This window comes from Pteropus medius, unplaced genomic scaffold, assembly GCF_902729225.1.
Source record: "Pteropus medius unplaced genomic scaffold, Ma_sr-lr_union100, whole genome shotgun sequence".
In the NCBI taxonomy this organism is placed as follows: domain Eukaryota; kingdom Metazoa; phylum Chordata; class Mammalia; order Chiroptera; family Pteropodidae; genus Pteropus; species Pteropus medius.
Window position 1 is genome coordinate 546,081 of NW_024355526.1, and position 26,641 is coordinate 572,721.

The 26,641-nt window shown below is 61.6% G+C and overlaps 1 protein-coding gene across 2 annotated transcripts; it reads right to left on the bottom strand.

The window, feature by feature from the left end:
- Positions 1-26,539, bottom strand: QSOX2 (quiescin sulfhydryl oxidase 2). 2 transcript variants are annotated; one of them, XM_039858791.1, is made up of 12 exons: positions 26,179-26,539; positions 15,789-15,889; positions 14,227-14,275; positions 13,511-13,616; positions 13,269-13,359; positions 11,627-11,772; positions 10,579-10,713; positions 10,217-10,346; positions 8,267-8,389; positions 7,464-7,614; positions 4,151-4,339; positions 1-2,297 (listed from the first exon to the last, which is right to left on the bottom strand). In XM_039858791.1, exons 1-12 carry the CDS (start codon positions 26,504-26,506, stop codon positions 1,828-1,830), a joined length of 2,019 nt encoding a protein of 672 aa, XP_039714725.1. In that variant the 5' UTR covers positions 26,507-26,539; the 3' UTR covers positions 1-1,827. The 2 variants fall into 2 exon arrangements, with proteins under 2 accessions (XP_039714725.1, XP_039714724.1); XM_039858790.1 differs by having other exon boundaries at positions 4,151-4,456.
- Positions 26,540-26,641: the final 102 nt, after the last annotated feature.

The window sequence follows — 26,641 nt, forward strand, 5'->3', positions numbered from 1 at the left end:
TTTTTTTCAAATGTCATTTCTTTATTTAAAATGTGCACATTATGGTTTACTTAAATACAAAATGTTCCCTTCCCTTGCAGGTAAGAAATTTCACTGACGTTTCCACGTCAATTAGTTTCTTTTTAAACAAAATTCTTCCATTAAAAATAAATACATTTAAATTACCGAACTACCATATTCATTGCCTGAATTCTTACAACTTTAGACAGCAGGCCTGAAGCCTAATGACAGCGTCCAGTCCTGAGCAGACCACGTGAGGTGTGTGGGACTGCTCACACCTGCGTGCAACATGCACGTCCCCCGGCACACCACCTGTCCTTGACCGCTAACGGCCTGCTAAAATCCTGACCCTCCGGATGTCTAGACATGTCTCTCAAGTGGTGGTGACTAAAATCTGCAACACTGTGAACTCGAAGAGCCGACGCTGCCTTTGAAACAGGTTTCATAAAGGTCACAATGCAGGGTGGCACACGGCAACATCGTCCCCGTCCACGCCACTTAGAAAGTTTAGGGGAGACACGCCGCCCAACACCAGCCGAAGGGCAGTTTAGCGAAAGGGTCTACGTGTTTCCCTGGGACCTGTGTGCGTCTGTCCACCTTCAAGTTAAAACGAAACATGTGCTGTATTCAGTGACCCGGGCACGTAACTAGCTGTGAAGACAGGCTCGGCTTTAAGACAGGTCTCTAAAGGTTAAAAACGGTCAAACAAGAAACCTTTGGTGACAGAAGCTCCCCACCTGCCCCCGCCCCCTCCCCTCCCGGGGACAGCCAAGCTAACGACAGTTGTTCCAGCTGTCAGGTGTCCCTTTTCCCCAAGTGGCGACAGTGACGTCAGCGTTACGGTGGCCTTCGTGGGCGAGAATGCGTGAAGCCGGCAGCGTGAAGCGGCTTCCTCCGGCACAGTGACATGCGCACACAGCTGCCTCTGAGCTTGCCCGGTGAAGCGGGAGCCACAAAAATCTCGATGGAAACGTCCAGGTAGTCTGTATACATCTTCGTCACCTCTAAATGTTTTGGGGTATACGAGTGCCCAAGGAGGGTGGGCCTTGCCGGGGCCCCTCAGAAAGCAGCTTCCGGGTGAATGGAGCCGGCCTCAGGCATCCACCACTCCCCAGAGGGACCTACAAGAGGGGGCAGGATCCTTCAGACGCCCGCTGGGACTCGGCCCACTCCTCAGCCCCGCCCCTCCCTGGGAGGACAGGCGAAGGGGGTGGCCCCTGTTCACACTGTCTCTTGTCATCAGATAAACAAACAAGCAAAGGCACTGTCCCTGAAGAATAAGACGGGCCACCAGCCAGTCCCTTCCAACCACCACGTAAGCTCCACCCAGCCTCTGGGGTTAGTTCCTGAAATGCAGCAAAGCCACAAGCCCGTGGCTAGCCCGGTGGGGGTGGGGACGTGGGGACGGCTGAGAGGGCTCCTCCCCTCTGGTCCAGAGCTGCCACAAATCACAAACGGATCACTGAGAAAGGCCGCACGAGCAGCTGGTCCTCTGGTCCTTGTCGGCTGGGTCTCCCGGTGGGGGGAGGCGGGAGGCGGGTTTTTCTCCAAATCTCGAAACAGGGCCTTGTAAACTCGAGGTCAAAGTGGGCACAAAACACTGTTTACTTGGCCTGGACTCCCCACTGCCACTGTCAGACTTGGAGCGGACACTGCCACCCTGCGGCAGGGCTGTGAAGGGGTCCACTGAGCACCCCGGGAGAGCGCGGTGCCCCCGCACGCCCACCCAGACCCCCGAGCCGCCATCGGACGGCGAGCGGGTGGGAGGGAGCGCCGGTCAGTCCATAAGGCTGCGGGCGGGGCTGCTTCCAGAGGCCACCGCTCGCTCTACACGGACGGGTGGTGATGTCGCACTTTCCACCGCCTGGACCGGACCCGGAAGAAGAAGAACATGACCATCAGAAACAGGGACGAGGCCACATAGAGCACGACGCAGAGGCTCATGTCCAGGCTGGAGAAGCCCATCCCCAGGAAGGTCCCGGCCGCCTCCCTGTCCAGTCCGAGGTGCAACCCGTCTGACAGGCGAGCTCTGGGGGGCAGGGCGCTGGGTGGGCGGAGACTCCCGGCTCCCTGGCCCCCCGGCCTCTCGGGGGAAGCGCGGCCCCCCGCCGGCTCCGGGGCCAGGTTGGCGGCGCCCGTGTGCACGAGGTTGCCCGCGCAGTAGTGCCGCCTCAGGAACAGGAGCACTTGGCCCTCGTCCCAGCTGTCCAGGCCGTTCGTCTCCTCGTGGCAGGCCGGGCAGAGGTCCGGAGTGGGCCACGGAACCTTTGGGAACTTGGGGTCCTCACTCAGTTGGCCTGGGAGGAAGAGGGAGAGACCATGGAGAGGCCTCCTGAGACCTGACACCCACCCACGACCCCCGCACCCCCCTCATGTCCTGCCAGCCCCCTGCCTGCCCTCCCCACCCCCATGGGCTCCAGACGACGCCCTGCTCCCGCCTCCCCGCACAGGCTGCAGCCACGTCCCTGCAGCCCCCGTGTGATGTCCTTTCTTCCCCGACACCCTGTGGCAGGTCCCCACGTCCACATCTAGACACCGCCACTCACCTGGCCAAAGCCGCCCCAATCTGCCCGGTGACCGTGTCCCAAACGGGCCGTGCCGAGGTTTCCCCTCTGCACCTCCCACCGAGGCCCCTGCTCGACAGGCCCCCACCTGTGTGAGTCCCTCCCCCGTGGCCCACACAAAGCCACAGAGCGCCCAGTGTCTGCGCAGCTCTCTAGGGCTGCTGCTGGACCCCGCATGCCCTCGGGGACCTCCAGGCTGTGTTCTGGGCGTGAGCCCCGTCCCCGTGGGCAAGGCTAAGGACCACCACGTGCCCTTGCCTGTCCCAGAGGTGGCCCCCGTGACAAGGGTCCTTCCCAACCTCTTTGACGTGGTAAATGTCTTTTTACAAAATCAAATGCTACACATAGTGTTAACGGGATGTATCCCTCAGCCTCTATGCGACGGACATAAATGTGCCACAGCAGTTCTCACAGTGGCAGGGGGACCTTCCCACAGGTGAGTGCTATGCGTGAAGAGACCAAGGGGGGCCAGGAAACCGCCCTCCCGGGGTGTCACACGGGAGCATCGTGTACACGCGTGGGGACAAACACGGAGCTGCCAACGCCCCTAGAGACACCACAGAGATGGGGAGGTCCAGGTCAGGTCTCCGGGGCCTCCAAGGAGGCAGGGCTGGGGGTGACTGCGGGGCCCAGGAGCGCCGTGGCTACATGGCTGTGGACAGCCCCTTTCTGCAACAGGGCAATGATGCGGGGCTGCGGGGCTGCGGGGCTGCGGGGCTCCAGGGGTGGGTCAAGCCTGGCCGGGGTGGCGTCTGGCGCCTTCATGGCCGCCATGTGGGCCTCTGAGGCAGGAGCATGGCGAGGGCACAGAGGGAGGGAGGGGTGTGATGCCCACAATGCCCGCGACCACACCACATGCGGGGCCATGGGGGGGCGCCCTGGCCTGCAGCTGACAGCGGCCGACAAATCCCGCAAACACAAAAGGGGCCGTGGCCACGTGATGGCAGCCACAGCAGTCAGCTCTGAGGGCAAAGGAAAACCAATTTTCTTTAGTGCTTTAGTTGTAATATGTTTCTATAATACAGTGGATTAAGTAAAAACCAATAGTTCAGTGGCATTTTCTATTCATCTCTATTAAGAATTATTTCTCAGTGGAATTATTCTTAAGCCTAATTTTAATCTGCCGCTGATTTAGGAACAGTTTGAATTATTTAACTCTGAGAAAATATATGCGCCCTATTTAGCTGTTTCAAACAAAACCATTTTGAGGAGTCTGGTTTATAGTCTGAGAACAAATTTTAAAGACACTAAAATTCCTTACTGAAAATTAATTACATTCTAAGTCTTCCACTGCAGACTTCCCGGGGGCCCAGGGGGCCACCCACGGGCACAAGGATGACATCGGCTTCCCCGAGGCCCTGAGGTGAGTGAGCAACCTGGACAGCAGGGACGCTCAGGCCCGGGCGTGGCTGATGACTGTGGCAGCTCCCGGGCAAGGCCGCCGTGCCAGCCCCCCGGGGGCCGTGGGGACAGGAAGCCTGGCACACGTGGGCAGGCAGGTGGCACCAAGCTCAGGCTGTCACCACGCCCGTGGGGGTGCTGTCCCCGCCACCCACAGCCTCCCGCCCGGCGCGGCGCCTGCTCACCTGCCAGGCGGCTGTTCACTAGGTTGTGCTTCCTCCAGAGCCAGAGCACGGCCTGGTCCGGGGTCTCCACGGCGGCCATGGACTCTCTGGCCATCTCCTCGAAGTGCTCGCCGCACTCCCGACACCCGAAGAAGGTGCGGACGTAGCCCCGGATGGCCTGCAGCACGGCCTGTGGCGCGTCTCCCAACCCTGCGGGGGAACGGGCAGTGCTGGCGCCACGCAACAGGCCACCAGCGTGAGCCAGGCTGCGGGTGCTGGAGCCACAGGGCTCGGGGAGCCGTCCGCAGCCAGGAACGGGCTGAGCGCCTGACACGGATAAGAGACAGGCTCACATGTCTGCAGACACGGGAGGACACGGCACCTTCCCAGACACCTACTGCCACAAGCGGTGCTGCTGGCTGCAGTGACACTGCAGAGCGTGCACGCCCAGAACACGGCCGTGTCGAGCTGCGGGGCGTGCCCCAGGACACACGGTACCCAGGAGGACGAGCTGCACCCTCAGACCAGGCCTCATGACCAGAGGGCCAGGACAGGCCAGGGTCCACCTCCTGTCCCGGGGGTACTCTTTCCCTCCTCACAGAACCCCGAGGTGGGACGGGCAACGGCCGTTCCGAGCCTGCAGGCCCAAGCGTGAACGTGGCCTTCAGGCGTGCCTGCGGCTTGCCGCCAGCCTCCCCCAACGTGACCCTCCCCGAGGGGGCCAGGGCTCCTGGGGATGGAGGGCGACAGGCTGGAAGGACCCTTTTGCTGAAGGCAGACCCCTTCTGTGGGAGGCATTCTCCAGCATCTGCAGCCACAGACGGGCCACGGTGGCCGGCGAGGACCGAGGTTTCAGGAAGCGGACTCTTCCAGCTGTGGGCAGCGTGCTAATTAGGGACCCTGAGCAAACTGGGGAAACCGCCAGGGCCGGCCCCACGGCTGCTCAGACGCCTGACCCAGGGGAGCGAGGGTGCAAACGAGAGACGCGTGAGATTAACGCAGATCAAATGTCAGCGTGAAGAGATACGAAGAAGATAAGCAGGGGACCCGGAGGCAGCTTTTGTGACTGAATCTGTCTCATCGACAGCAGGCCCTGGAGAGCAGCCCCTTTCTTCACGTGCTGCTGCGGTCCTGAGCCGGTCTCGGTTCTACTCGCAAAGGGGACAGTCACAGGCCCTTGAGTCAGAGCCTGATGGACATTCTGCGTCCATCAGCAGCCCGGGGAGTCCACTCATTTCCTGTTGTCGCAATCCGAGCCGACCGGCTGCCTCCTGGGCCGAGTGTTTCTGGGAGCGGCCAGGTGGCGCCCGGCGTGACCGACCCACGCGCACCGGGACGGGCTGCCGGCTGGGCCCGGGCCCGCCCTCTGTGCCACGGCAGCGGGGGACATCTGCCGCGCAGCCGCGTAATCCTCCTCCCTGCTCCCCGCTCCCGGCACGGCGCGGCACACTCGGCCGCCCTAATCTTTAAAGTGGACGAGGCCCGTGCGCCTCCACCTGGGGGGATTAGGGGACTCGCAGGCTTTTAGTCGATGGGGTTTAAACACGCAGCAAGGAGAGCAGAACCTTCCAAGACCTAATCCGACGCCTCCGTCTGACCCAGTTCCCGGCGTGAGACGCGCTGCTGCTGCTCTGTGTTCCCGCCGACGCGGGCCGGGGCGCTGGGCCGGGCGTGCTGTCTGCCGTGCGGCCCCCGCGACCTCAGGACGCGTGTCTGTGTGTCTGGGGACGACCCCGGCCCTGGCTGTCACCACACCGCCCTCCACTGCTCTTCCTCCCTCGGCAGGACTCCCCACAGGAAACGCGGGGTCCCCACCCTGGGCTCAGACGTGGTGACCGGCCAGCTGGCACTCGGGCAGGCGGAGGCGCGGCTCTGACCCCTGCTGTGGGGGCCTCGCGGATTCTCCTGGAGAGCCTGCTGCGCTTTCCGTGTGGCTCCCCGAAGCATGTGCGGTTTGAAAGTCCAGCTGCTCCCCCAGCCCGCTGCCACCACAAGGAGAAATCCAGCGTCGCCTGGAGGGCAGCGGGTGGTAAAGACTTCGGAAGATGGCCACACGCCCCTTTGCGATGTGACTTGCTGCACCCCCAGCACAGGTGGGCTCTACCTCCCCGCCTCACCTCTGGGCTGCACGAGACCCATCTGAGGGACTGGAGGCGACCACGGCCCAGGCCCTGAGCGCCCCTTCCTGAGCGAGCCACTCTGCAGAGGAGCCGCTTGCGGCCTCGGACCTGCTGGGTCTGGAGCACCGGCCGCACCCACGGCGCACACGCGGGCCCCACAGAAGAGCTGCCGGCCCCACGCTGCCGGCCCCGGCCTCGAAAGCAAAGACCACGACAGCCGTTTTGAGCCACGGGCCTTCGGGTTCGTTTGGTAGCAGTGAAAGAACCGCTAGAGAACCTGACAGTTTCACCGGAAAAAACGCTAGACCGCGAGTCAAAAACCCCCCTGTGGACGTAACATAAACGTTAGTGAACACGAATGATTAACAAACAACTGAACACGAGCAACTACCCACGCCGGCCGGGGACCCGCTGAGGCTGGGAGGCGTGCACACGACACGTCCACCGTGGGCAGGCCCCGGCACGCGTCCTCGTGTCGTGTGCAGGACGTGACGCAGGACGGCTCTGAGCCGGCATTTCCCGACCCTCAGCTGCGCAGCTGTAAGCTGTCACGGCAGGCAGCCTCTGAGGTGGCCGCAGTCCCACCGGCCACACTTGCATCTGCGTCACGCCCTCTCCGGGCCCATGGCTCACTTCTAATGACCAGAACGTGCCACAAAGGAGGAACGTCACACCAAGGAGGGCGTCCTAAACCAGCTGCTGTGACTTGAGCTAAGGACGGGACACACACTGAGCACCAGCCAGCGAGGACCTGACTCCTGCCACCACCGGAGTGAGCTCGGGGGTCTTTCCTAGTTGTGACTTCGGGCAAGACCCCCATCCTGGCCGACTGCCGGAACAGGGGATGGCTCGGCCGCACCGGCCCCCCGACCCGCAAATACCGCATCAGCGACTCAGGGAAGCCCGCTGGCACCCAGGGGGGAGCCGCGCACCTGCCCACGGGCCTCCGGCAGCGCCCACTTGTGTCCCTCTGCGCCCGAGTTCCTGCAGGTCACACGTCCCGAGCCGGGAGGACAGGGACGCAGCTCCAGCGACAGGGCCATGTGAGGACCGGGCGACGTGGACAAGACCTCGCCTCCCCCGCTCGGCAGGGGACCCCGGGGGCACTGAGAACACGCTGCCTCACACACAGCAAAAGGAACTGCCGCCAGGCATCTGATGGCACCTGGCAGGCACCATGACAGGAACGTCGCGTGGCCCACAGGGACATTTACCTGTGTCAGCCAGCGCTTCCGGGTGCATCCCGGCTTCAACGGTCAAAATGTGGAACAGCTGCCAGAGAGAACACGTGTAACCCCTCAACTCCGGGCGGCTTCCTTGACAGCCAATCCACTTGATGTGACTGGTGAGGAATATTCCAGAAATCTGCAGAGAAAAAGGAAAGAACGATAAAAGGTAATCAAATCACTAGAAATAAAAGTAGTTGGTAAACGTCCCAAACGACTGGGCAGTGGTTACACAGGGGGACATTTGTCAAAACTCGTCAGCACTCCGGACAGGCTCACGGCCATGCCCCAGCAAGGATGGTCCTGGGCTGGCCACGTCACAAAGCTCCTGGGCAGACGCAGGGGCTCGGGGACCCTCACTGGCGTCTGCACACTTGACTGAACGCGTCATTGTTATCTATTTTTAGGTGTAGAACTGAGATGCGTTTACTCAAAGTTTAATTAAAAAAAAAAAAGCCTGGTCCCACGCTGCTTGAGAACCATCCCTACCTGCGTAGGGCAGGCTGTCACACATGTTCCTTGTGAACTGTCCTTCAATGGAGGACTCTGCACAAGGCTGACGGCACCAGGGGACATAAAAGTCGCATGGAATAGGGACAGTAAAAACTGCGAAGGGACACAAGGCGGGGCCTGTGTCGTGGGCGTGAAGGTGTGTGCGTGACGGGCCACATGCACAGGCAGCTTCCTGTCCCCCCCACCTGCCGAGTCAGGGTCCCCTGTGCAGGTCAGAGACAGAAGACCAGGACAGCCGGAAAGGGACGCGCCTCGAGCTCTGGGGGGGCTGGGCTCACCCGCATTTTGTTGTTGACCAGGTCGAGCACGGCACGGTAGGGGATCCTGTCCAGGGGCAGGCTGGCCAGCCACTCCCGCAGTGTCTCCAGAAGCTTCCGGACCGGCGGCCGGCTGGGCAGCAGCTGAGTGAGGGAGGACCCCGGTCAGAGCCTGTCCAGAACACGTCCCCCACCCAGACAGGGGGACACACGCCCGCCCGACATGGACTCGCTGGGGAAATGCGCCCGACCAGCCCAGGGCTCTGACCCGGAACTAGGCGGGGGGTCTCCCGAAGACACACGGCTCCTTCCGACACGAGGCGGGGCCCAAGGTGCGGGCAGGTGGGCTGTGGCCAGTGCCTTCCCAGGGAGCCCGTGCCTTCCCTCATGCTGCCCGCCCAGCACCATCCACGTCACGGTCCCCTGCACAACGGCAGATGACACGGCCACGTGTGCCTCATGACCCTGCAGCCCTTCCTCCAGACAGTGCATGGCAACCCCGCCTGCCTGTGACGTGACCCCTCTGCCCGGGTGACTGCTGGGGAAGGCGTGCAGGGCCACCCGGCTGCTAGGCAACGCCCCCTGCTGGCTCACTAGATGTCAGCGCTCATGCCGTGCGCCCTGGCCTAGAGCAGCGCCCAGCCCAGCGGCACTGTGGCCGCTGCACGTAGATGTGCAGAACGCAGGCTGCCGACAAAGCCACCGAAACCTGAGCTCAACCTGACAAAGAGGCGCCAGCAGCAGGGACATCACTGTCAGCTTGTAAAACCTTTTCTTTCTATGCTGCCTCCCCAGCTCCGTTCCCAATTCACCAACGCTTAGAGTTTAAGGAAACTTCAGGAAAACGATTAAGAGGCCACCTGGCCTCACAGAGCTGACGCCCCTGTGAAAGGAGGAGGGAGGAGCGTGAGCGCTGTGGGGCGTACTCGCCCCCGAGCCGGGCAGCGGGGCCGTGCCTCAGAGGCAGGGAGGACAGATGGAGGCTTCTGCGTTCCGAGCGCAGGGCGGCGTACAGGCCCGTCCGGCTTCCTGCAGGTCCTTAAAGCACATTAGGCGGCTCGCTGCTCCATCGCACATAAATTCTACCTCCATTTTTTCTCAAAAATCAGACTTCGTAAACTCGGCCTATGCAAAGCACTGACTGACCACCATGCTAGAGACCTTGCACTGGGCAAGAAAAACCTCTTAAAACTAACTGAGCCTCCTCACTGCGTCATGGTAACAAGAAATTCAGAGTGCATTGCTGCGCCCCCAAGGGAGCCGTCTGGTGGCTGCGAGGCCAGCAGCGGGGCAGAGGGCCCTCCCTGCTCCCAGGCCCAGAGGTCAGAGGGCAGAGAGGCCGCAGCCCGCCGCTCTGCCCCCCCTGGAAGAGTCTCGCGCCAGGAAGACCGCACCTCGGATCCCTGAGCCCTGGTTTTCGGCCCCGGAACTAAGAGTTCTCGGCAGGAACTGAACGTCGGCCAACACCGGAGCCACCCACCCACCCTGCCCCCTACTAAAGGTGCTGCGCTGGCCAGCCCACCGCCCAGGCCCATCCACACGAAAGGCCCTGGACGGCACTGGCGGCCGCAGCTGCACCCTGAGGGAGCTGTGACCTGCAGCTCTCCTCCCACTGCCCACACTCCACTGCCCAGCCTGCCAGTTTCTCCGCCAGACAGCGGCAGAACCGCCCCGTTCCCACTCACACCCACCTCGGCCTGGGCAAGGGCCCTGAGGTCACCACCTGCAACCCCTGCACAGACCCCGCCCTCCCAGCGACGCCCAACCCGGCCCCTCCGCCCAGCGCCCTCTCCAGGCTCAATGTGTGCAGCCCCGTCCCCGGCGCCCAGGACAGGGCCAGGCACGGCGGGCACCAGCCTGCACCAGCGGAGTGCAGGCGCTGCTCCCGTGCTCAGGTCAGCCCAACCCCAGAGCTGTGGAGCCCCGGGGCCTGGGCACCCACTCAGCGGCCAAGCCTCGCCCACAGCAGACCTTGGCAAGGACAGTGACAAAATCCTTCAGTGTTTTCAGCTCGGCCCCGGCCAGGGACCTGTGGGCGGCCAGCTCCACCCTCAGGAGGTAGTGCAGCCCCGACTCCAGGTCCGCCGTGTACAGCTTCCACCTGCGATGACACGTCCAGTCAGGTGAAAACGGCCTCTTTCCTGAGTCCCCCTTTCTCGCTCCCACCCCAGAGGGACCCTCCCCGCAGGGGATGGGGACAGTGCTCACGGCCTACAGCGGGTTCTCTGTGGGCCGACCCTGCGGCCGAGCCAAGCCCTCCCGCAGCCGTGCTCACGGTGCCTGCCCCGCACGTGTCACTGCCCGGACAGCGTGCGCCCGAAAGGGACACTTGCCTGTCAAATTCTCTCCAGGCCACGACTTCAGAATTTTCTTCTTTGTGCGGCTTCACAGGCAACGAAAGCGATTTTTTCCTCACATCCGGCAACGACTTCAAATAAGAGGAAAAAAACGATCGGAGAGGCTTCGCGCTGCGAGAGAGGGCGGGCAGGGCGAGGGCTGAGCCGGCGCTCGGGCCCGGCCACCTCTGCCGGAGTCCGAGCCCCGGCCGCCCTGTGTCACCAGGCTGAGACCGGCCCCCAACCCAGTCGCGTTTCCGGTGGACACGAGGCAAGCCCTCGGGCACCGAGCTCCGGCTGTGACCGGCCCTGTAGCGACTCTGGCTCCGTGGGGACAGCAAGCAGTGCAAAGCGGGTTGGGCATCTGCCAACGTCAGCTTTCTTCAGACTGTTTTCAACAGCCTGAGAGGCTTCAGCCACAGTGGGCCAGCTCTGGGTGGGGCGAGTGGAAACTGGTCGGGGTAGGGGGCTCCTGAGCGCCGCGTGCGGCCCCTCAGGTGGGCAGGGCTGCGTGTGCCCCGAGCACGCGCACAGGCCACCACCCTGCACTTCCGCTGCAGCTCAGGGCTCATGAGAGCGTCCAGGTTCGAACATCGGTGTCGTTCCATGCTACACCGTGCAGATGACTTTTCACATAAAACACGCTGCTCGAAACCAAACGGAAGTGGCCAGGGAAGCTGTGTCAAGGGCAGCGCCTGGCTGTAAGCCTGGCACGGGCGGCCTTCCTGCTCGGCCCGGGGCAAGGCAGGCGTCCTCCCCCTGCCCCCAGGAGGCTGGGCGCCGGCATAACCTCTCACCCACTACCCTTGCAGAGCTTGGCTTCGGGCGCCCAGGAAACGATGTTCTGATGGTTCGCTGCTCTCAGCAAGGAGCAGAGCGTAAGGGGGCTGGGGCCTGTGCCCACGGCTCGTTCTGGAGAGAGGGCGGGACACTCGCCCCACCGACCCAGATGGGCCGTCTCGGCCCAGAGCCCAGCCCCACCCCGGAGGACTGTCAACACCCCCACACCACGGTCACAAACAGCCCTGAGCCACACCACACTTACACATCAATTAGCCCGTGCGACCCGTTTGGGTAAATCAGATAACACGAAGGAACGGAAGAAACGCCCAGTTTCTCCAGAAAAGCTGCGTCCGCGTCCAGTGCTCTCTTCACCACGACGTTCTCGTAGGGGATCAGGTCCAAGATCACCTGGGTGAGGAGAACGCGTCGCCTTCTCTGCACGCAGCACCACCCGACGGGATTAGGCTGCGTGGGGACACTGGGAGCCGTGTCGCTCGGAATAAACTCACTACGTCTCCTGTGACCAGGACGCACGTGAACGCAACCGAACGCGATGGGACACCTTACAGACTGCCCAGGAGACGCTCGCCGTGGACTCGTACCAGACCGCCTGCAGCCCGATCTCCACAAACGACATGCGTCACACAGGGCCATGCGCCACCCAGCACACGCACGGGGCCACACCGCCAGCCCTCAATTTTCCCTGGTGCACGTGGCCCTGTACCACACAGCATGTCCTGTGCCTGGGAGGCCGTGGCAGCCCAGGACAGCTACGTGGCCCTGGTCAGCCACCTGGAGCGCCAGCAGGCTCTGAGCTGGTCGTTCCCTCCTGTAGGACCTGCCCCTGGCCGGTCTGCACAGGCCGAAGGTGCAGAGACAGGGTCACAGCGGTAGAGGGAGCCCAGGAGTGGCATCTTAGGAGCGAGAACGTGTGAAAAGGTGACATGCAAACCCCACGTGCCTTGCCATCTGCCTGCCATCTACTGGAGACACGCAGAACCGGACATGTCCTGAATCAGGCGGTTGCTGACTGTGACCCCCGTTTGCTAGAGTAGAGGGGACCACACCGGAGCCCCGGCTGTGGAGCAGCCTCCTGGCACGGGCCACACCCTGCACGCTGGGGAGCGGCCCCAGCCCAGGGCTGTGGGGGGGGGGCATTGCTGAGGGAGCCTGGGCCTGGGGAAGGGTCACACAAGAACTCTGGGTCCTGCCGCTTGTGTCGCCTCCGACCCCCCCACGGGGAAGACAGCAAACTCGCACCCCCAGACCCAGAAGGCACGGGGCGGTGTTCAGATGGCTGGCACCCGCAGCCTTTCGCCCTGGCTGCATCCATGGGCACGCCCGCCAGAGCCCGTGACCTCCGCTCATTCCCAGGGCTCAGTGACCATGAGCAGAGGCAGGAGACGAACGGCAGGGAGGAGGGACGGGCTCCGAGAGCCGGCATTGCCTCCGGACCCCAGGAAGGCGCGGAGTCGTGGCGTTCCCGTTACCCGCCCAGGCTCCCTGAGCCTTGGCCAAAGACAGAGGCCTCAGCCCCACACGCGTGGAAAGACGGGAGGGCAGTTTCCGAGGGAAATGTGTTTAACAGAAGCTTGAACATGGCAAAAAGTTGAGAGATTAGAATATAACGAAGAAGAAGTCTTGACAACACCGCAGAGAGAGTAAGGACCGACCTTGGGTAGGCGGGTCCCCTGTGCGCTCCCACACCCAGGGACAGGCCGTGTGCCCCAGCCTGCTGCCCGTTCTTCCCCAGAGACGCCACCCTCCAACAGCCTTCTCTGTAGACCAGGGGTTCACCGGGTGACACAGCCACCAGCACGCCTCGCTAGCGGCCCAGGGATCCACTCCCCACCCCATACTGAATCCCGTCATGTGGTAAGACTAGAGGGAACGAGACACGGTACCTCACGTCCAACGTAGGAGCTGTTGCTCTCAAATAAAATGGCCATGTAACGACCATCATGGTGGTCAATGAGAGAAAGGATGTCACTGGGCCTTTAAGGAGATAAAAAAAGAGGCTTTTAGTGTTTTCAAGAATGGTGAGCTGGCCACCACGCACCGGTGCCCAGATCACTTAATACACATCCATATTTTACAAAATTAAATCCCCCCTGACACGTGCCACTTTTTTTACAGAACTGCGTACCGAATGGGGTCCAGAGCCGGGCAGGCAGGAGGCCTGTTTCTGTCCGTGTGGTTCTGCAGGAAGTCAATCATGGCTCGCCTCACCGTCTGCAGCTCTCTGTCGGGCCCTGTGGGGAAGCACGCCACCACCATGGCGGTGTCTGCCACGCTGAGCACCACGCTGAGCACCTGTCCCACCCCAGGGCCCAGCAGTGCACGGTACGGATGCCAGTGGACTCACACGGTAGGAGACGACATGACGACAAATGTGGGGACAAATGGGCAGCAGACGAATCTTGCACGCACGCCACGGGGACAGACCAGACATGCCCAACAACACCCGCACCAGGCTCTGAACAGGCAGGACAGCCCCTGACGTAGAATGCCGTCACCTGGGGCTGGCTGGTCATTTTCTGGGGCCTGATCTGGGCACTGGCTAGCAGGCGGGCTCATCACAAAAATGCCTCAGGTGTGTACTTCAATAAAAAAGTTTACTTTATAAAAAGAACTGACACCACCACATTTGCCAAGGAAGGTGGAGCACGAAATAAAAACTGCCTGCCGAGGCTGGGCTCCCGAGCTCTCAAGGGAAGACAGGCAGGCAGCACAGGGCACGCCCACGTGCACGGAGGGGCGGGGACAGCCCGCCACTGAGTTTTCTAGTCTCCCGAAGCCATTTTTACTTTGATGGGCTTGAGGTGAATCTACGATAGCGAGATATAGTGCTTAAGTCCTTACCTTTAAAGTTTTCTCCAGTTGTAAAGTCCTTTGTAAACGCTTTAAAATACTGCGAGGAAAAACACAGAACAAATAAGAAACAGACTTGCCTGGTGTTTGTCAATGTCGAACCCTTAAGAAACAAAATGACCATCATCTTAACCACCCAGCTCCAGCCAACTCCCTCCAGAAGATTTACGAAAACTGATAACCACTGGTTCTGTGCGTCTGTGGGCTGCGTTCCCTGCCAGACTGAGGCGTGAGTGGTTAGGGCCCACCAGAATTCTGTGACGTCCATGTTCTGACCCAACAGGGCTAGAACCAGGAGGACGGCACGTTCCTGGGCCCTGGTGTTAAGTGGGTGTCCCAATGACCTCTAACAGCATGAAGGAGCTCTGGAGAGGGTGACAGACACGACTGAGTATCTCTGAGCAGAAAAAAAGATTTGCTATTAAAATAAAAGCCTTCTTCGTGAAAAAAAAAAAAAAAAACAGGAAAGACAGCTACAATAGGGTGAAGTATCACCAACACTCGCGACTGAAAGTAGCGTAGCACCGTGAACATACAAAGCACTTCCGCGAATCAGCAGGAAACGGACAACCCAGAGGAAATGGGCAAATGACGCGGGCAGACGCGTCACAGGCGGGGTGACCCAGGGCCCACAAACACGGCAGGCGGGGTCGCTGTCAGCCGGCAATGTGTCCGTGTACTTCCCCGCAGCGACTGCACTCCAGGCCCGTGCCCACAGGGGCTCCTGCCACCTACAACAGGGACACGGACCAGCGTCTTCACAGCAGCCCAAGCCTCAACAGCCAGTGCCAACAATGGAGGGGACAGCGAACCGTGCTGCTGCTGCACAGCGGGTGACTGTCAGCGGCAGCCACTCTTCCGAGTGAGAGAGGCGGCCAGTGCTTCCATGTAGCACGGCGCCCTGTGTGTAAGTTGAGCACAAACAAAACGGGGTGCACGGGCGCCATCACACCCGACAAGCAAGAGGATAGTAACAGGACTCCCCAGAAGGGGCGGGGCAGCAGGCCGGCCAGCGAGCGCGGTCCGTCCAAGCCACAGGTGCACGGCTGCAGCAAGGACAGTCAACACCCGGCTCCGCGCAGCGGGATAGGACGAGGGGACACTGCGCCGCACAGCGCGCCGGCTGCAGGGCTGAGAGCGAAGGGGTCCCCTTTCCTTGAGCCGTGTGTCACGGCGATGCGCTCCGGCGCACACGTGTCACCGCAACCACGCGCGCGCATCGCGGGTGGAGCATGCGCCTCTTCACCTCCAGGTTGCGGTTTACCCTCCACCCTCAGTGGAAGAAGCGGAGACGAAGCCGTCCGCGGGGCCACGCACGGGCGGCGCGGGCACCGGGCAGAGCAGCAGGTGCGGCGCAGGAGGCCAAGGGCGCGGCTCTAACCGCAGCCCCGACCGCCCCCGCCCCCTGCGCGTGGGGCGCAGACCTCCCACAGGGACGCGCACAAAGGAGGCGACCCCCGCAAACAGGAGCTCCCGCCACGTTTCAGGAAGGAGCCCTGAAGCTGCAGGCGGAGGCCCTGTGCGGAGGAAGGAGCCCCGAGCGGCCGGCTCACCCGGAAGCTGGGGTAGAAGTGGATGTCGTAGGCGCTGCACACCTCGCGGTTCCTCTCCTCCGCGCAGTCCAGGGCGGCGACCCGGATGGCGGCGGCCCAGTCTGAAAAGCAGGGGTGAGACCTTCAGAGCGGGGGCCGCCCAGCTGACCGGCCCCCACCCCTGCCCAGTCCCCGAGGCCCCGCGCCACGCCTCCCTCGAGTCATCGTTAGGCCCCTCCACGCAAGGACATTCCTGTCAAGTCAGGAAGAGGAAAGAAATTCAGCCAGCGGGACGGCTGTGTCTCCACCACTGATGACACAGCAACTGGGTTTGCTGAGCTGCGGTCACTCCGGAGCTGGAGCCCGGCCTCCTCCTCGGGGCACACAGGGCTGGTCACAGGCGTGGCCCACCACGAGGCTATTTAGCTAGAACATTCCCACATGCTCACTCACATGAGAGCCTGTACCCGGCCTCAGCTCAGACACTGGGGGTGTCCAGAACTCTCCTAAGGCACTTCCCACGACCCCTTGAATGCTGGCGGCATTCTTGGGAGTAGAAAGGGGGCAGTTTTAAATACATATATATTCCTGTCTTTAAAAGTTTGTTGCGGAAAATCCCCGACATGTGAAGAAAGTAGAGATAGCACTGTAACCCCGCCCCGTGTCCCTCTGCTCAGGGTCAAGTAAAGAGTCTGCTCTGAGTTCTGCTGTGATCTAGTTTCAGAGCTCATATTAAAAACATGCCTGGAAGGGGAGAGAAGACGGGACCATCGCTAGATACTATACGACACAAGGGCTTGTATGTATTAGTAATTCAATAATTGCTATTTTCCTGCCTAATATACTTTTGTTTAAAAGTACGTGCCTTTTCTTCTGTAATTCTCAAAAAATCAACCTGTATATGCTACAGAAGATCGAGTTTAAACAACGAAGCGGTGTCTTACAGTGAATGATCACTTATGAGCATTGGTGGAACCAATTCATGTCCCGAGGCCATTTTAAATGGAAAGAAAATGTCACAGGCCCTCCTGAATCACAGGCCGCCTCTCTCCGGAGTCTCAAATCACACGGGCTGAGGGACAACAGCCACTGCTCTCGGCGACCACACAGCGGACGGCACGGGTGCATGCGGGCAGCTGGCAGTGGTCTGGCGGCACCTTCTCTGCGCCGGCTCCAGACCGCCGGACGCCTTCCCAGCCTTTCACCTTCGATTCCCGCCCCGTCCATCCCGCAGTGTCCCTGTTCGCTGCCTCTCCCCAGCTTGCAGCACGGGCCTCACTGTTTACTGCGAATTTCCATGACACACTTCCATTCGCACTCAGAGTGAAAGCACCCGACTGCCCGGAAGGAGCGCATAAGACAAGGACCAACAGCCCAGGAGCTGGGTCGCAGCGAGTGCCGAGCCGGCCAGAAGCGGGAGGTGAGCGAAGCGCTCGCACGTGGCAGCGGACTGCCTCGTAGGGTGGCACGCACCGGCGTTCTGTGTCTCAGACCGTCCTCGCTGAGTGTGTTTGTTACTTGTAGGGTGGGTGGACGGGCAGTCTCGTCTCCAGGTGGCGCTGGCGACTGCGTCCGCATCTGTGCCGCTGCCCACTTGCTCCCCCCAGATGTCCCTTCCCGGAGTTCCCGGTGTGCGAGGCTGGGGCTGCCGTGCCGCAGGACAGTCTGACCTCAGCTCGCTGGCGACGGCCGCTCTAGTCGCTGTCCCGAGTCTAAGGCAGCACGTGCCGGTCGGAAGGGCCGTCAGCCTTGCGGGGCCTACGTGCCCCAAACGCCGCCCGGGTTCCGAAGAGCCAGGGTCTCGGCCCCAACGCCCAGCGCAAGCGAGGCCTCGCGACTGCCCCTGCACCCGGGCCGCCACGACGCTGACCCTCAGCCGGCTCCGCTCACATCGTCCCTGCCACGTACCCTGCCAGCGCTCAGTGACCACAGGATCAAGTCTCCGCGTCCAGGCAGCTGGGGCTTTCACTCCCCCACCAGCCCCAGCCCCAGCCCCAGCCCCACATACAGACTCTCACAGGGCCCTGAATTTCCAGCCAGACCTCAGATCCCCCGAGGCCTGAGTACCTGCCGCTCCTAACAGCCCATTATTGGTCTTCACCACACATACTACGCCATCCTCGAGACGCTCCACTCCACTGGAAGGGGACCTGGAGGGTGCCCAGTCCTTGGCGAGACATGCTCACCTGCAGGCGAGGCCACTCGGTGTCTGGGGACCTGCCAGACACCTCACTGCACTCCCCGCCTGCGTGGGCCTCTGCACCTGCTCTCCCTCACTGGGACCCCTTCCCCGAGCCGGTAGTACCTGCTTTCCTCATCAGCGTCAGCACAAGGCCACGCCCTTGGCCATCTCTGACCCCCTGCCCAGGCAGTTACAACGGGGAGAAAAGCCCCCCGCAGCCTCCATCCGAACTAAGTCAGTTTACCTTGCACTAGACACACTTCCCTGTCACCTGCTGGGGGCGTCTGCCTGGCCAAATGGACAGGACAGTGAGGAGCCAGTGAGGAATCCACCGGAGGCTCAGAGTTGTCTGGAGGTGCCACGGCCTGTCCCCCTCCTCCACAGGCACGCGGCACACACCAGGAACAGGAGTGAGGTCTTATCAGAACGCTCTCTCCCCTTTACCCCACCACCTCCAGACAAGGACACCCTCTCTTCAAACCCAGTCCACTCCCCACACTGCTGCGAAGCCTGCTCCCCCGAACCCGCAGATCGTCATGTGCGGAATAAATCAACCATTTCATCGAACGGCTTCTTTCAAAAGCCTCTGCGTGCCGTTCTGTCTTCCTAAATGTATAGAAAATCCATTCTTTGGAGAAACAAATCTCCCTCGTGTTCCCCACACCGTAGGCCACGGGCCACCCCCGGGGGCAGGAGCTGTGGCCCACAGCACTGGCCGCAGCCAGTGTCTGTGGGACGGGGTGGGGACACAGAAGAGCAGTCGGTGCCTGCTCGTGGCATCGCTTGTGACCCGCCTGGCCACCAGGCCACCCCGTCCTCCTGCAAGGACTACTGCCGTCACCTCCTCGCAAGTCGCCCAGGGCTCGGCACTGCGAAGGCACTCCGGTCCCGTTCCTCCATTCAAGCTTCTCGTCCGACCCAGGACGTGACCCGTCCTGTTCCCGCTGTTCCAGGGGGAAACTGAGCGGAAGTCCCCACAGGACAAGTGAGGGGGGACCCGGCGCTCCCCTCCCACGACTGCCCTGGGGCTGTGTGTGTTCCCCACGGCGACCAGGGGGCAGGGGGGACTGCCAGGGGGCGAGGCCACCCCCCCCCCGCACTCGCGACACACTTAACCGAAGTGGCTTTTCAACTGCCTCCCTGCAGAGGCCCACGTCCAACTGGCTCGTCCCACTTCCCCAGTTCGTGACAATCACTGTCCCAGCGGAACGCTGGCGTGACAAAGGACATGCTTGGGGGGAGGAATGGGAGATCGGGTCCCGGCAGGTGAGTCGGGTCATGACGGGCATGGCTGGGGGTGGGCACTAGCACACGCCACGCCTGGAGCCCTCCTGGCGGGGGTCGGTGTGCACTCACCACCCTTCACCCTAAAGAGACCCCAGTGAGTCCCCCTGGTCTTAACCAGCCGCAGTCCAGATGAGCCCTCACTGCGTCCTCCAGCCTCTCCGCGTCCCACCCCCATCGCCCCCGGTGGCCACTGCATGGCCCTCCACTTGGTTAGGTCACGTCCTGGCGTCTCGTGGCCTCGGCCAGGGCCCACCTTGCCCCGTCGCTGAGCGCATCCCACTTGTACGCTGGGCCGCTGTGCAAACGCCGCTTCCCTCTGGGAGGCCCTCTCGACCACTGGCCTAGCTCGGTCCCCCTGAGCGGCCCGTCCGTGCCAGCTCCGCAGCCCCATCCACACCGCAGACAGACGGCAGGCAGTGTGGGACAAGGTAAGGACGCCCACCTGGCGGCAGTGTCTAGCCGCTCGCTGGGCTCTGAGGGTCTTTTGGGGGGCCTGGGTGCCAATCTTTCGCATGGCAACAACTGCCCCCGTCGTCCGAAGGCCCCGGGGGTCAGAGCAGGGTGGAGGTGGCTGGCCCATTGTGTCAATGCCCTGACCTCTCTCCCACGCCCCAGCCCAGCCCAGACTGTACGCATCACCTGCCTACGGGCCACCTCCACTCTGCTGTCCCAGGCATCCCTCCTGCATCCGCTGGCCTCTGCCCAGCAGGCTCCGGGGACGATAGTGTTCTGACCGTGGCCACCACCATGGGGTCCAGCCTCCAAAGGTCCGTCGCCCACCCTGCCCTCCGCCTGCATCCAGTAGGGGGACCCTGCCCTTTGAAATGCCACAGGGCTGGAGCTTAAAAATGAAGAGAAAAGAAACCTTGGTGTCCCCAGGTGTGTAGCCACTGCCTATGCCCACCGCAACAGTGTGGACAGCCAGGGTCCCCCAGCGGCAACAGCCCAGCTGCTGTTAAAACGGTCTGCAGGTGTCCGAGAGGAACCTGCGTGGGACCAGCCTTTGCTCTGACGCCTCTGACAGAGTGCTGGGTGACTTGCCAGCGCAAGGGTCCCACACACGAGTCCCCCCCCGCCCCAGTGTCAGGGCATAATTTCCTAAGGCCAGAGGCCCGACTCACGCACACACGACGCAGGTGCATGTGTGTCAAAGGCGCCCCGTCAGCGGTGTGAGAGGACCCGCGGCCGCGGCCAGGAGCAGCTGACTGCGGGGCAGAAGTGGCTAATGCCAACAAAACTGGCATGAGCACCCGAAGTCCCTCAGCTCTCCGGGGAGCAGCCAGAGACACTTCACGCAGAAACAGGTCACGGCACTCCCTGCCCCAACCTGCGCAGGAACAAGGGCACATGCGCTGGCCCCTGGGCCTGGAGCCGCCGGCCTCCACCTGCACCCGACCCACCAGAACCGCCCGAGTCCACTGCCTGGCCTGCCAGTCCTCCGGACACGGCACGGTCCTGCCTGCCTCGGGGCCGGTGCACGTGCCGCCCCCGCCCCATGCTGTCCCCTGGGCTGCTCTGCCTCACCTCTGGGTCTCCAACGCCACCCCCGAGGCCATCCTCATTCCCCGCCCTCTGTCAACCATGTCACCCTGGTGAATTCCCAGCACTGATCGCCTGTGACCAGCCTGTTCATCTCGTCCTTCTGTTCACGGCCTGCCCCTCCCCCTGGAGTACAGGCCGCACACAAGGGCAAGGGACCTTCCCCGCGTGTCACCGCTTTCCGCACCCACTGCAGTGCTCGGGGTGGGGGGCACGCTCGGCATGTGCTCTGAGACCACCACGGAGCGACAGCACACAGCCCCCGCCTCTGAGCACGGTGGCCGTGAGGGACAGCGCGGCTCGTGAGGGTGGACGGGCCATCTGCAGGTCCGCTCCACGCGGCGTGTGCCGCTGGAAGCGGCCGCCGTCCTGGTGGAGGGGCATGCTGACGCCCAGAGGCCTTTGTCCGTCTCTGAAAGAAGGCCCGCCCGAGCGAGGCGGCCCGCGGGCAGAAAGAATCCCACTTACAGTCCCCGCAGGTCTCCTGGCAGATGGACGCATTCAGAGAACACAAAAGAGACACCGGCTACACTACCGAATCAGAGGCGACCATTTCAAAGGTTTATTCAGGGCACTGGCCTCGTGCAACTGGTACCCGCCCTCCTTCCGCCTCTCCACCTGCCTGCATCCCACCACACAAAGGAGAGGAACACTCCGAACTCAATGCAAACTGTCTGCTCCCGACACCTTCGGGCCACCCTGACGCCGTGGAGGCGCGGGAGGCCGCCCGCCGGGTGTCCCCGGGGAGTGGCCTGGGCCCGCTCCTCACGGCCGCTCCCAAGCCTGCTATTTTTAGTACCATAGGCTTAAAAAATACTTGTGAAATAATTAAGCCTGTACATGACAAGTAAATTAAGTTTACTTGTCAAATAACCACATCACTTAACCTAACAGGATTGAACCTTTTACTATTACTTTGTCAAGTTCCAACAAAACAGTCTATGAAAGTCTGATTTACAGTCAGGCATCAATTAGTCCTAGAAAACGGTGACGAGACAGTGTCGTTAACCTTGCAGGTGCACAGGATGCAATTGGAGTGTTGTCTTTAAGGCAAGGAGCCCCGTCGTGGCTTCTCCATCCTGGAGCATGGGGCTCCCCATCCCACGTCCCACCCACTGGAGGGTAAGGGACTCTCTCCCCTGGCGCGGGCCCCTTCCTGGCTGAGCAGGTCTTTTTAGGTAACTCTATGTTCAAGCCCCGGGTTCAGGATGTGCAGGCCTGGGCGGAGCCAAAGTGCACACAGCAAGGAGCCAAGGCTGGCACCGGTTACCCAGTCCGGGCGGGCCCTCTCCAAGGGCCCGAGGGCCGGCACTGGCTCCGTTCAGCCCAGTGCGGCTAAACTCGGGCTGTGCAGGGTCCCCGGCAGGCACCCCAGGGCACTCCAGGGGCGTGAACCACCTCTTGTGGGTTAAATGCTGAAGCGTCACAAGGTCGTGAGCGCCTCTGGACGCGGCTGGAATGAAGCCTGGGTCTCGCAGGCGTGTCTGGGCCTGTGATGCGAGGGTGCCGCCACTGCCTGCCTCCCGCCTCCCCTTCCCGCCCCCTCCGAGGCGCCTCCAGAGTCCAGGTGAGCTCCCTGCAGCCCTCCTGGGGCTCTGCGCCCGGCCACACCTCTGCGAGGACGCCGCCATCAGCCCCCATCCTCCTTTCTTCCAGTGCACAGACGCTGGGCCGCGGGGGCACCACCGCGTACTCTAGCTCATCCCCAAGGAGCCTGTGGCCTGGCCACACAGACGCAGACGACAAGTCCACCAGGTGATGAAGGGCGCAGTGGGAGGCAAGACTGAGAGCTGACACCACCCGTCTGCCCCGCAGCCCCCAGGCCCCAACCTGTCCTCTGCAGACACAGGGACTGAGCCTTCCGGGCTCTGGAGTCACCTAGCCTGTCGCTCAGCTGTGTGACCATCAGAGGGTGACATAGTCTCACTCAGCCTCGCCGCCGCCGCCCTGCAGGACGGGGAAGACGGGGGCGGGCAATGGGTCTCCAGCACCTCTCCCAGTCTCTCTGCCACAGTCCCAGGGCCACCTCCCCCAGGTGAGAGAAGATACAAGGGCACAGGGCAGTCTCTGCTGAGGTACTGCAGGGACACCTCGGGGGTGGGGTGCTGTCCCGAGCCCCAGCACAAGGGAGGTGGCAGAGCACTGACCCCAGCTCCAGGTGACAGGGCTTCACAAACACACCTCGTCTGCCAGTCCGTCGGGGTGAGGGACAGGCCCCAGCCAGATCTACCCAAACACAGCACCACAGCTGGCTGTGTCAACAGACCTTGTTCGCTAAGCCGCCTTCTTATACGGAAAAGCATTTATTTCCAAAATCTTGAAAATGTCTGTGAAGAGCTACAGTTCCGTCCAAATCCAGGCAAAAGCGGGTCCCCCGGGCCACAAAGAGGTCCTGCCCAGCTGGGGAGGGGCCCCTCGAGCTGTCTGCTTCTGAGCAACCGGGGGCAGTTAGGAGGCGATGCTGGGGGACAGTGGGGGAAGCGGATGCTCCTCCAGCTCGGTGCCGCCCCCACCCCGAGGCCATCGCCCGCCAGGGAGCAGAGCCTGTACTATGACCGCCGCTTCCCAGAAACCAGGCGGCCGCAGGGACCGGGAGGAGGGCGGCAGGTGGGGAAAGCTGGCTGGACGCTCTCCGGCCCAAGGTGTGTGTGCCCTGGGGGCTGACTGGACAGCCTGACTCACAAGGGACTGAGACCAAAGAGGTGACAATGGAGCGATGGCCGCACTTAGACTTGTTAAAGAGAAAACCACAGGCCCCAAATGGCGTCACCTGTGCTAAACCAAACCGGCCCGGGACTTCCTGGTCCACACCCGCGAGGTCATCTGCCTGAGGAGACCACTGCCTTCCCCTGAGGGAAGGGGTCCTCGCCTGAAAGAGCCCACTCCTGCCCCCTGGACCCCGCTCTCCTTCTGCCCAGGACGCCTTCCACTTTGCACAGCACCCCCGGCTGCTGGAGAGCGTGCGGCTGTCCATGAGAGCTGCGACTCTGCTGCGCTGGCCTCTGTTAGCAGGCTGGACCACATGTGTGACAGGCACCCTCTTCCCTCGAGATGGCCCACAGTGGGCAGCATGGCACCGAGCGGGGGGGCTGCCACTGACGCCCATGGTGAGGGTGTGTTCTTCCCAGCGCACTCCACGGGGAGTGTGCTCAAGTCAGGCACGTAAAGCGATCTGCATTGATCACGTGGGATGCAAGGGTTCGGGGCAACGGATCCCTTCACTGAGGAGCTCTCGGTGCAGTGGACCCCCGCGAGGGGGAGTCACGTGCCACACTTCCCACCTCCTTTGGCCCTGGCCTTTTCCAGTAGGTGTCCGGCAGGGTCTCCCTGACGACAGTGACTCTTCGACTGTGGGTCTTGTGCTGACAGGACGCTGGGCCTCACGCCCAGAGTTTCTGACCCAGCTGGGCTAACAAAGTCCCCAGGTGACTTCTCTTTGGGGACCCCAAGTGGGAAACTCCCCAGTGCCAAGGGCTCTGCCTGCAGTCAGAGCTGGCGCCCGGGCAGCCCTGCTGGCAGTTTGGCTCTTGGGACCCCCCGCCTAGGTCCCCACAGACCCCTCCTACCTCTCGCTCTGCTCTCGCCTCCTGCTTTCAGCTCAGCCAGACCTCCCTCCCGCCTCGGCCTCGTTCTTCTGGCCTGGACCTGGGCCATGCCCAGCCCACACACGACAGCCTTACTTAGCTAATGGTTAAGTTAATTACACGCCGTGGCAAGGATTTGACTAGTTTCACTTTCAGAAGCAAACTTCCAAGTTCAAAGGACAATTTTTAAGGCTCCTCACATACTGGTTCAACTACAGAATAGTTTGCAATATCTGAATCTGGTCTGTGATTTCTATATTTCAGAAACTAAGCTGAAAAAAATCAAAATATACCCAAAGTAGGTGACAAATGTCTTACCAGAGCTACCTGCATTTTAACGGACATATGGGTTTCTGCCACCGAATAACATGAGAACTGAAAAGTTCTCGATATCCAAGGACCCCAACCGCCGGTCGTGGACTAGCACCAGTCTGTGGCCGTCAGGAACCGGGCTGCAGGGCAGGAAGTGAGAGGTGAGGGAGCGAAGCTGCATCTGCATCTGCAGCCGCTCCCCAGCGCCGGCATCACCGCCTCAGCTCCGCCCCAGGCATTAGATTCTCATAGGAGCACCGGTTCCTCACACCAAAAAGGTTGGGGACCACTGCTCTGTATTACTAAAGTTCTTGTCTGTTGTCAGAGCAACAGCTTAAAAAAAAAAAGCTTACTAAATCGTTCTCTGTCCACTTCTGAGTTTTTTTATCTCAGTTCCCAGAACACTAGGGACTTAAGAAAACATTAGATCAAAGAACAAATCCTTTAGAATTAAAAGACCCAACGTGCTCTAAAGATAATCATTTACAATTATGCACAAAATCCATTTCGACTTCTTTAGTTTCTTTGTAAATCAGTTTAGACGTGAGAAAATTACAGAAGGAGTGGAAATAATAAGACTTAAAAACAAAGGTAGGAAGGAAACAACAATTTGTTATCTCTTGCCCACAGAATTACATAATTAGAGGTTAGCTCGGCACCAGCAAGACTCTGACCAAACTCGCTCTTGCTGGGGACCAGCTCCTACTTCAGAGCAATTTACATTCCATTTCAAAGCTGGCTGGCTTGTGGGAAGGATGCTCCAAATGCCCCGTCGCACGACAACTCTGCCATTCAGAGCTGGCGAATAACTTAGGGACAATTTGCAGCACACTTACAGTGTCAAACAAAAATCAAGTGTGGGAACATGGCCACTGGTCTGGTGAATGACATTTATCAAAGGCTGCGTGTCTATGAACAAGGAACCTCCCAGGGAAATGCTTCAAAGGTCTTTTCCTGCTTCTACAGAGACGTCTGCACAGTATGTGAATGTCTAAGTTGGAGGCTAACTTTGAGTACCCACCGTACAGTCAGCGACTCAAACCAGAAGAGGACGATAAAGGATTTAAAGGGAAAGGGGCTTGGGACAGGAATGGGGATCCTCAAACAATGGAGAGTCTAGGCACTGAAAATAATTACTGAGGACGGTGTGCGGCAGGAAACAGCTAGGATAAGGCCTGGGGGTGGTAATGAAGCTTTGGGGGATTCGAATGAGGTGTTTGAGAGCTGGGAGGTACTGGGAGGACTATCCTGACCCCAACCGTGGAGTGAGGGCTGGGACAGAAGGGTTCTTGACCTTCAGACTTGAGACAGAAACTTTCCAGAAAGGACCTCATGGGGGTCATTTGGGGGACCTGGGGCGCAGGCCAGCAGTGGCCAAAGCGGGGTGCACTTCAGGGCAGGGAGAAGGGGTCTGGGAGGCTGCCACGAGCCGGAGGGGCGAATCCCGGCGGCCCGCGGGCGCCAGGCCTCGGCGGCCAGGATCGGGGTCTCGCGCGGGGCGCCTCACCTCGCACGTCCCTGGCCAGCGCCCGCCAGGTGGGCGCGTAGCCGATGCAGTGGCCGCACCACGAGGAGTAGAACTGCACGAGCCACGCCGCCGAGCTGTTGGCCGTGGCTCCGCGCACGCTGCCGCTGTCCAGCACCCACACGGCGTCCTCGCCCGCGCGGTACAGCCGCGCCGCCCCGCCCGCGCCCGGCCCCGCTGCCGCGGCCAGCAGCACGAGCAGCGGGGGCAGCCGCGAGGGCCGCACCAGGAGCGGGCGCCGTGCTCGGGCCGCCGTCCCCGCCGGGGCTGCCGGGCTGCGCGCCGCCACCGCCGCCCCGGCCGCCGCCATGTTGGGAGTGCTGCGGTACGCCTGACCTTTCACCTTGGCAACCGCCGTCACGTGAGCCGCGCGCGCTCGGCTCCGCCCCCAGTGCCGGTTCACGCCTCCAGCCCCACCTTCTAACTCCAGGCCACGCCTCCAGAC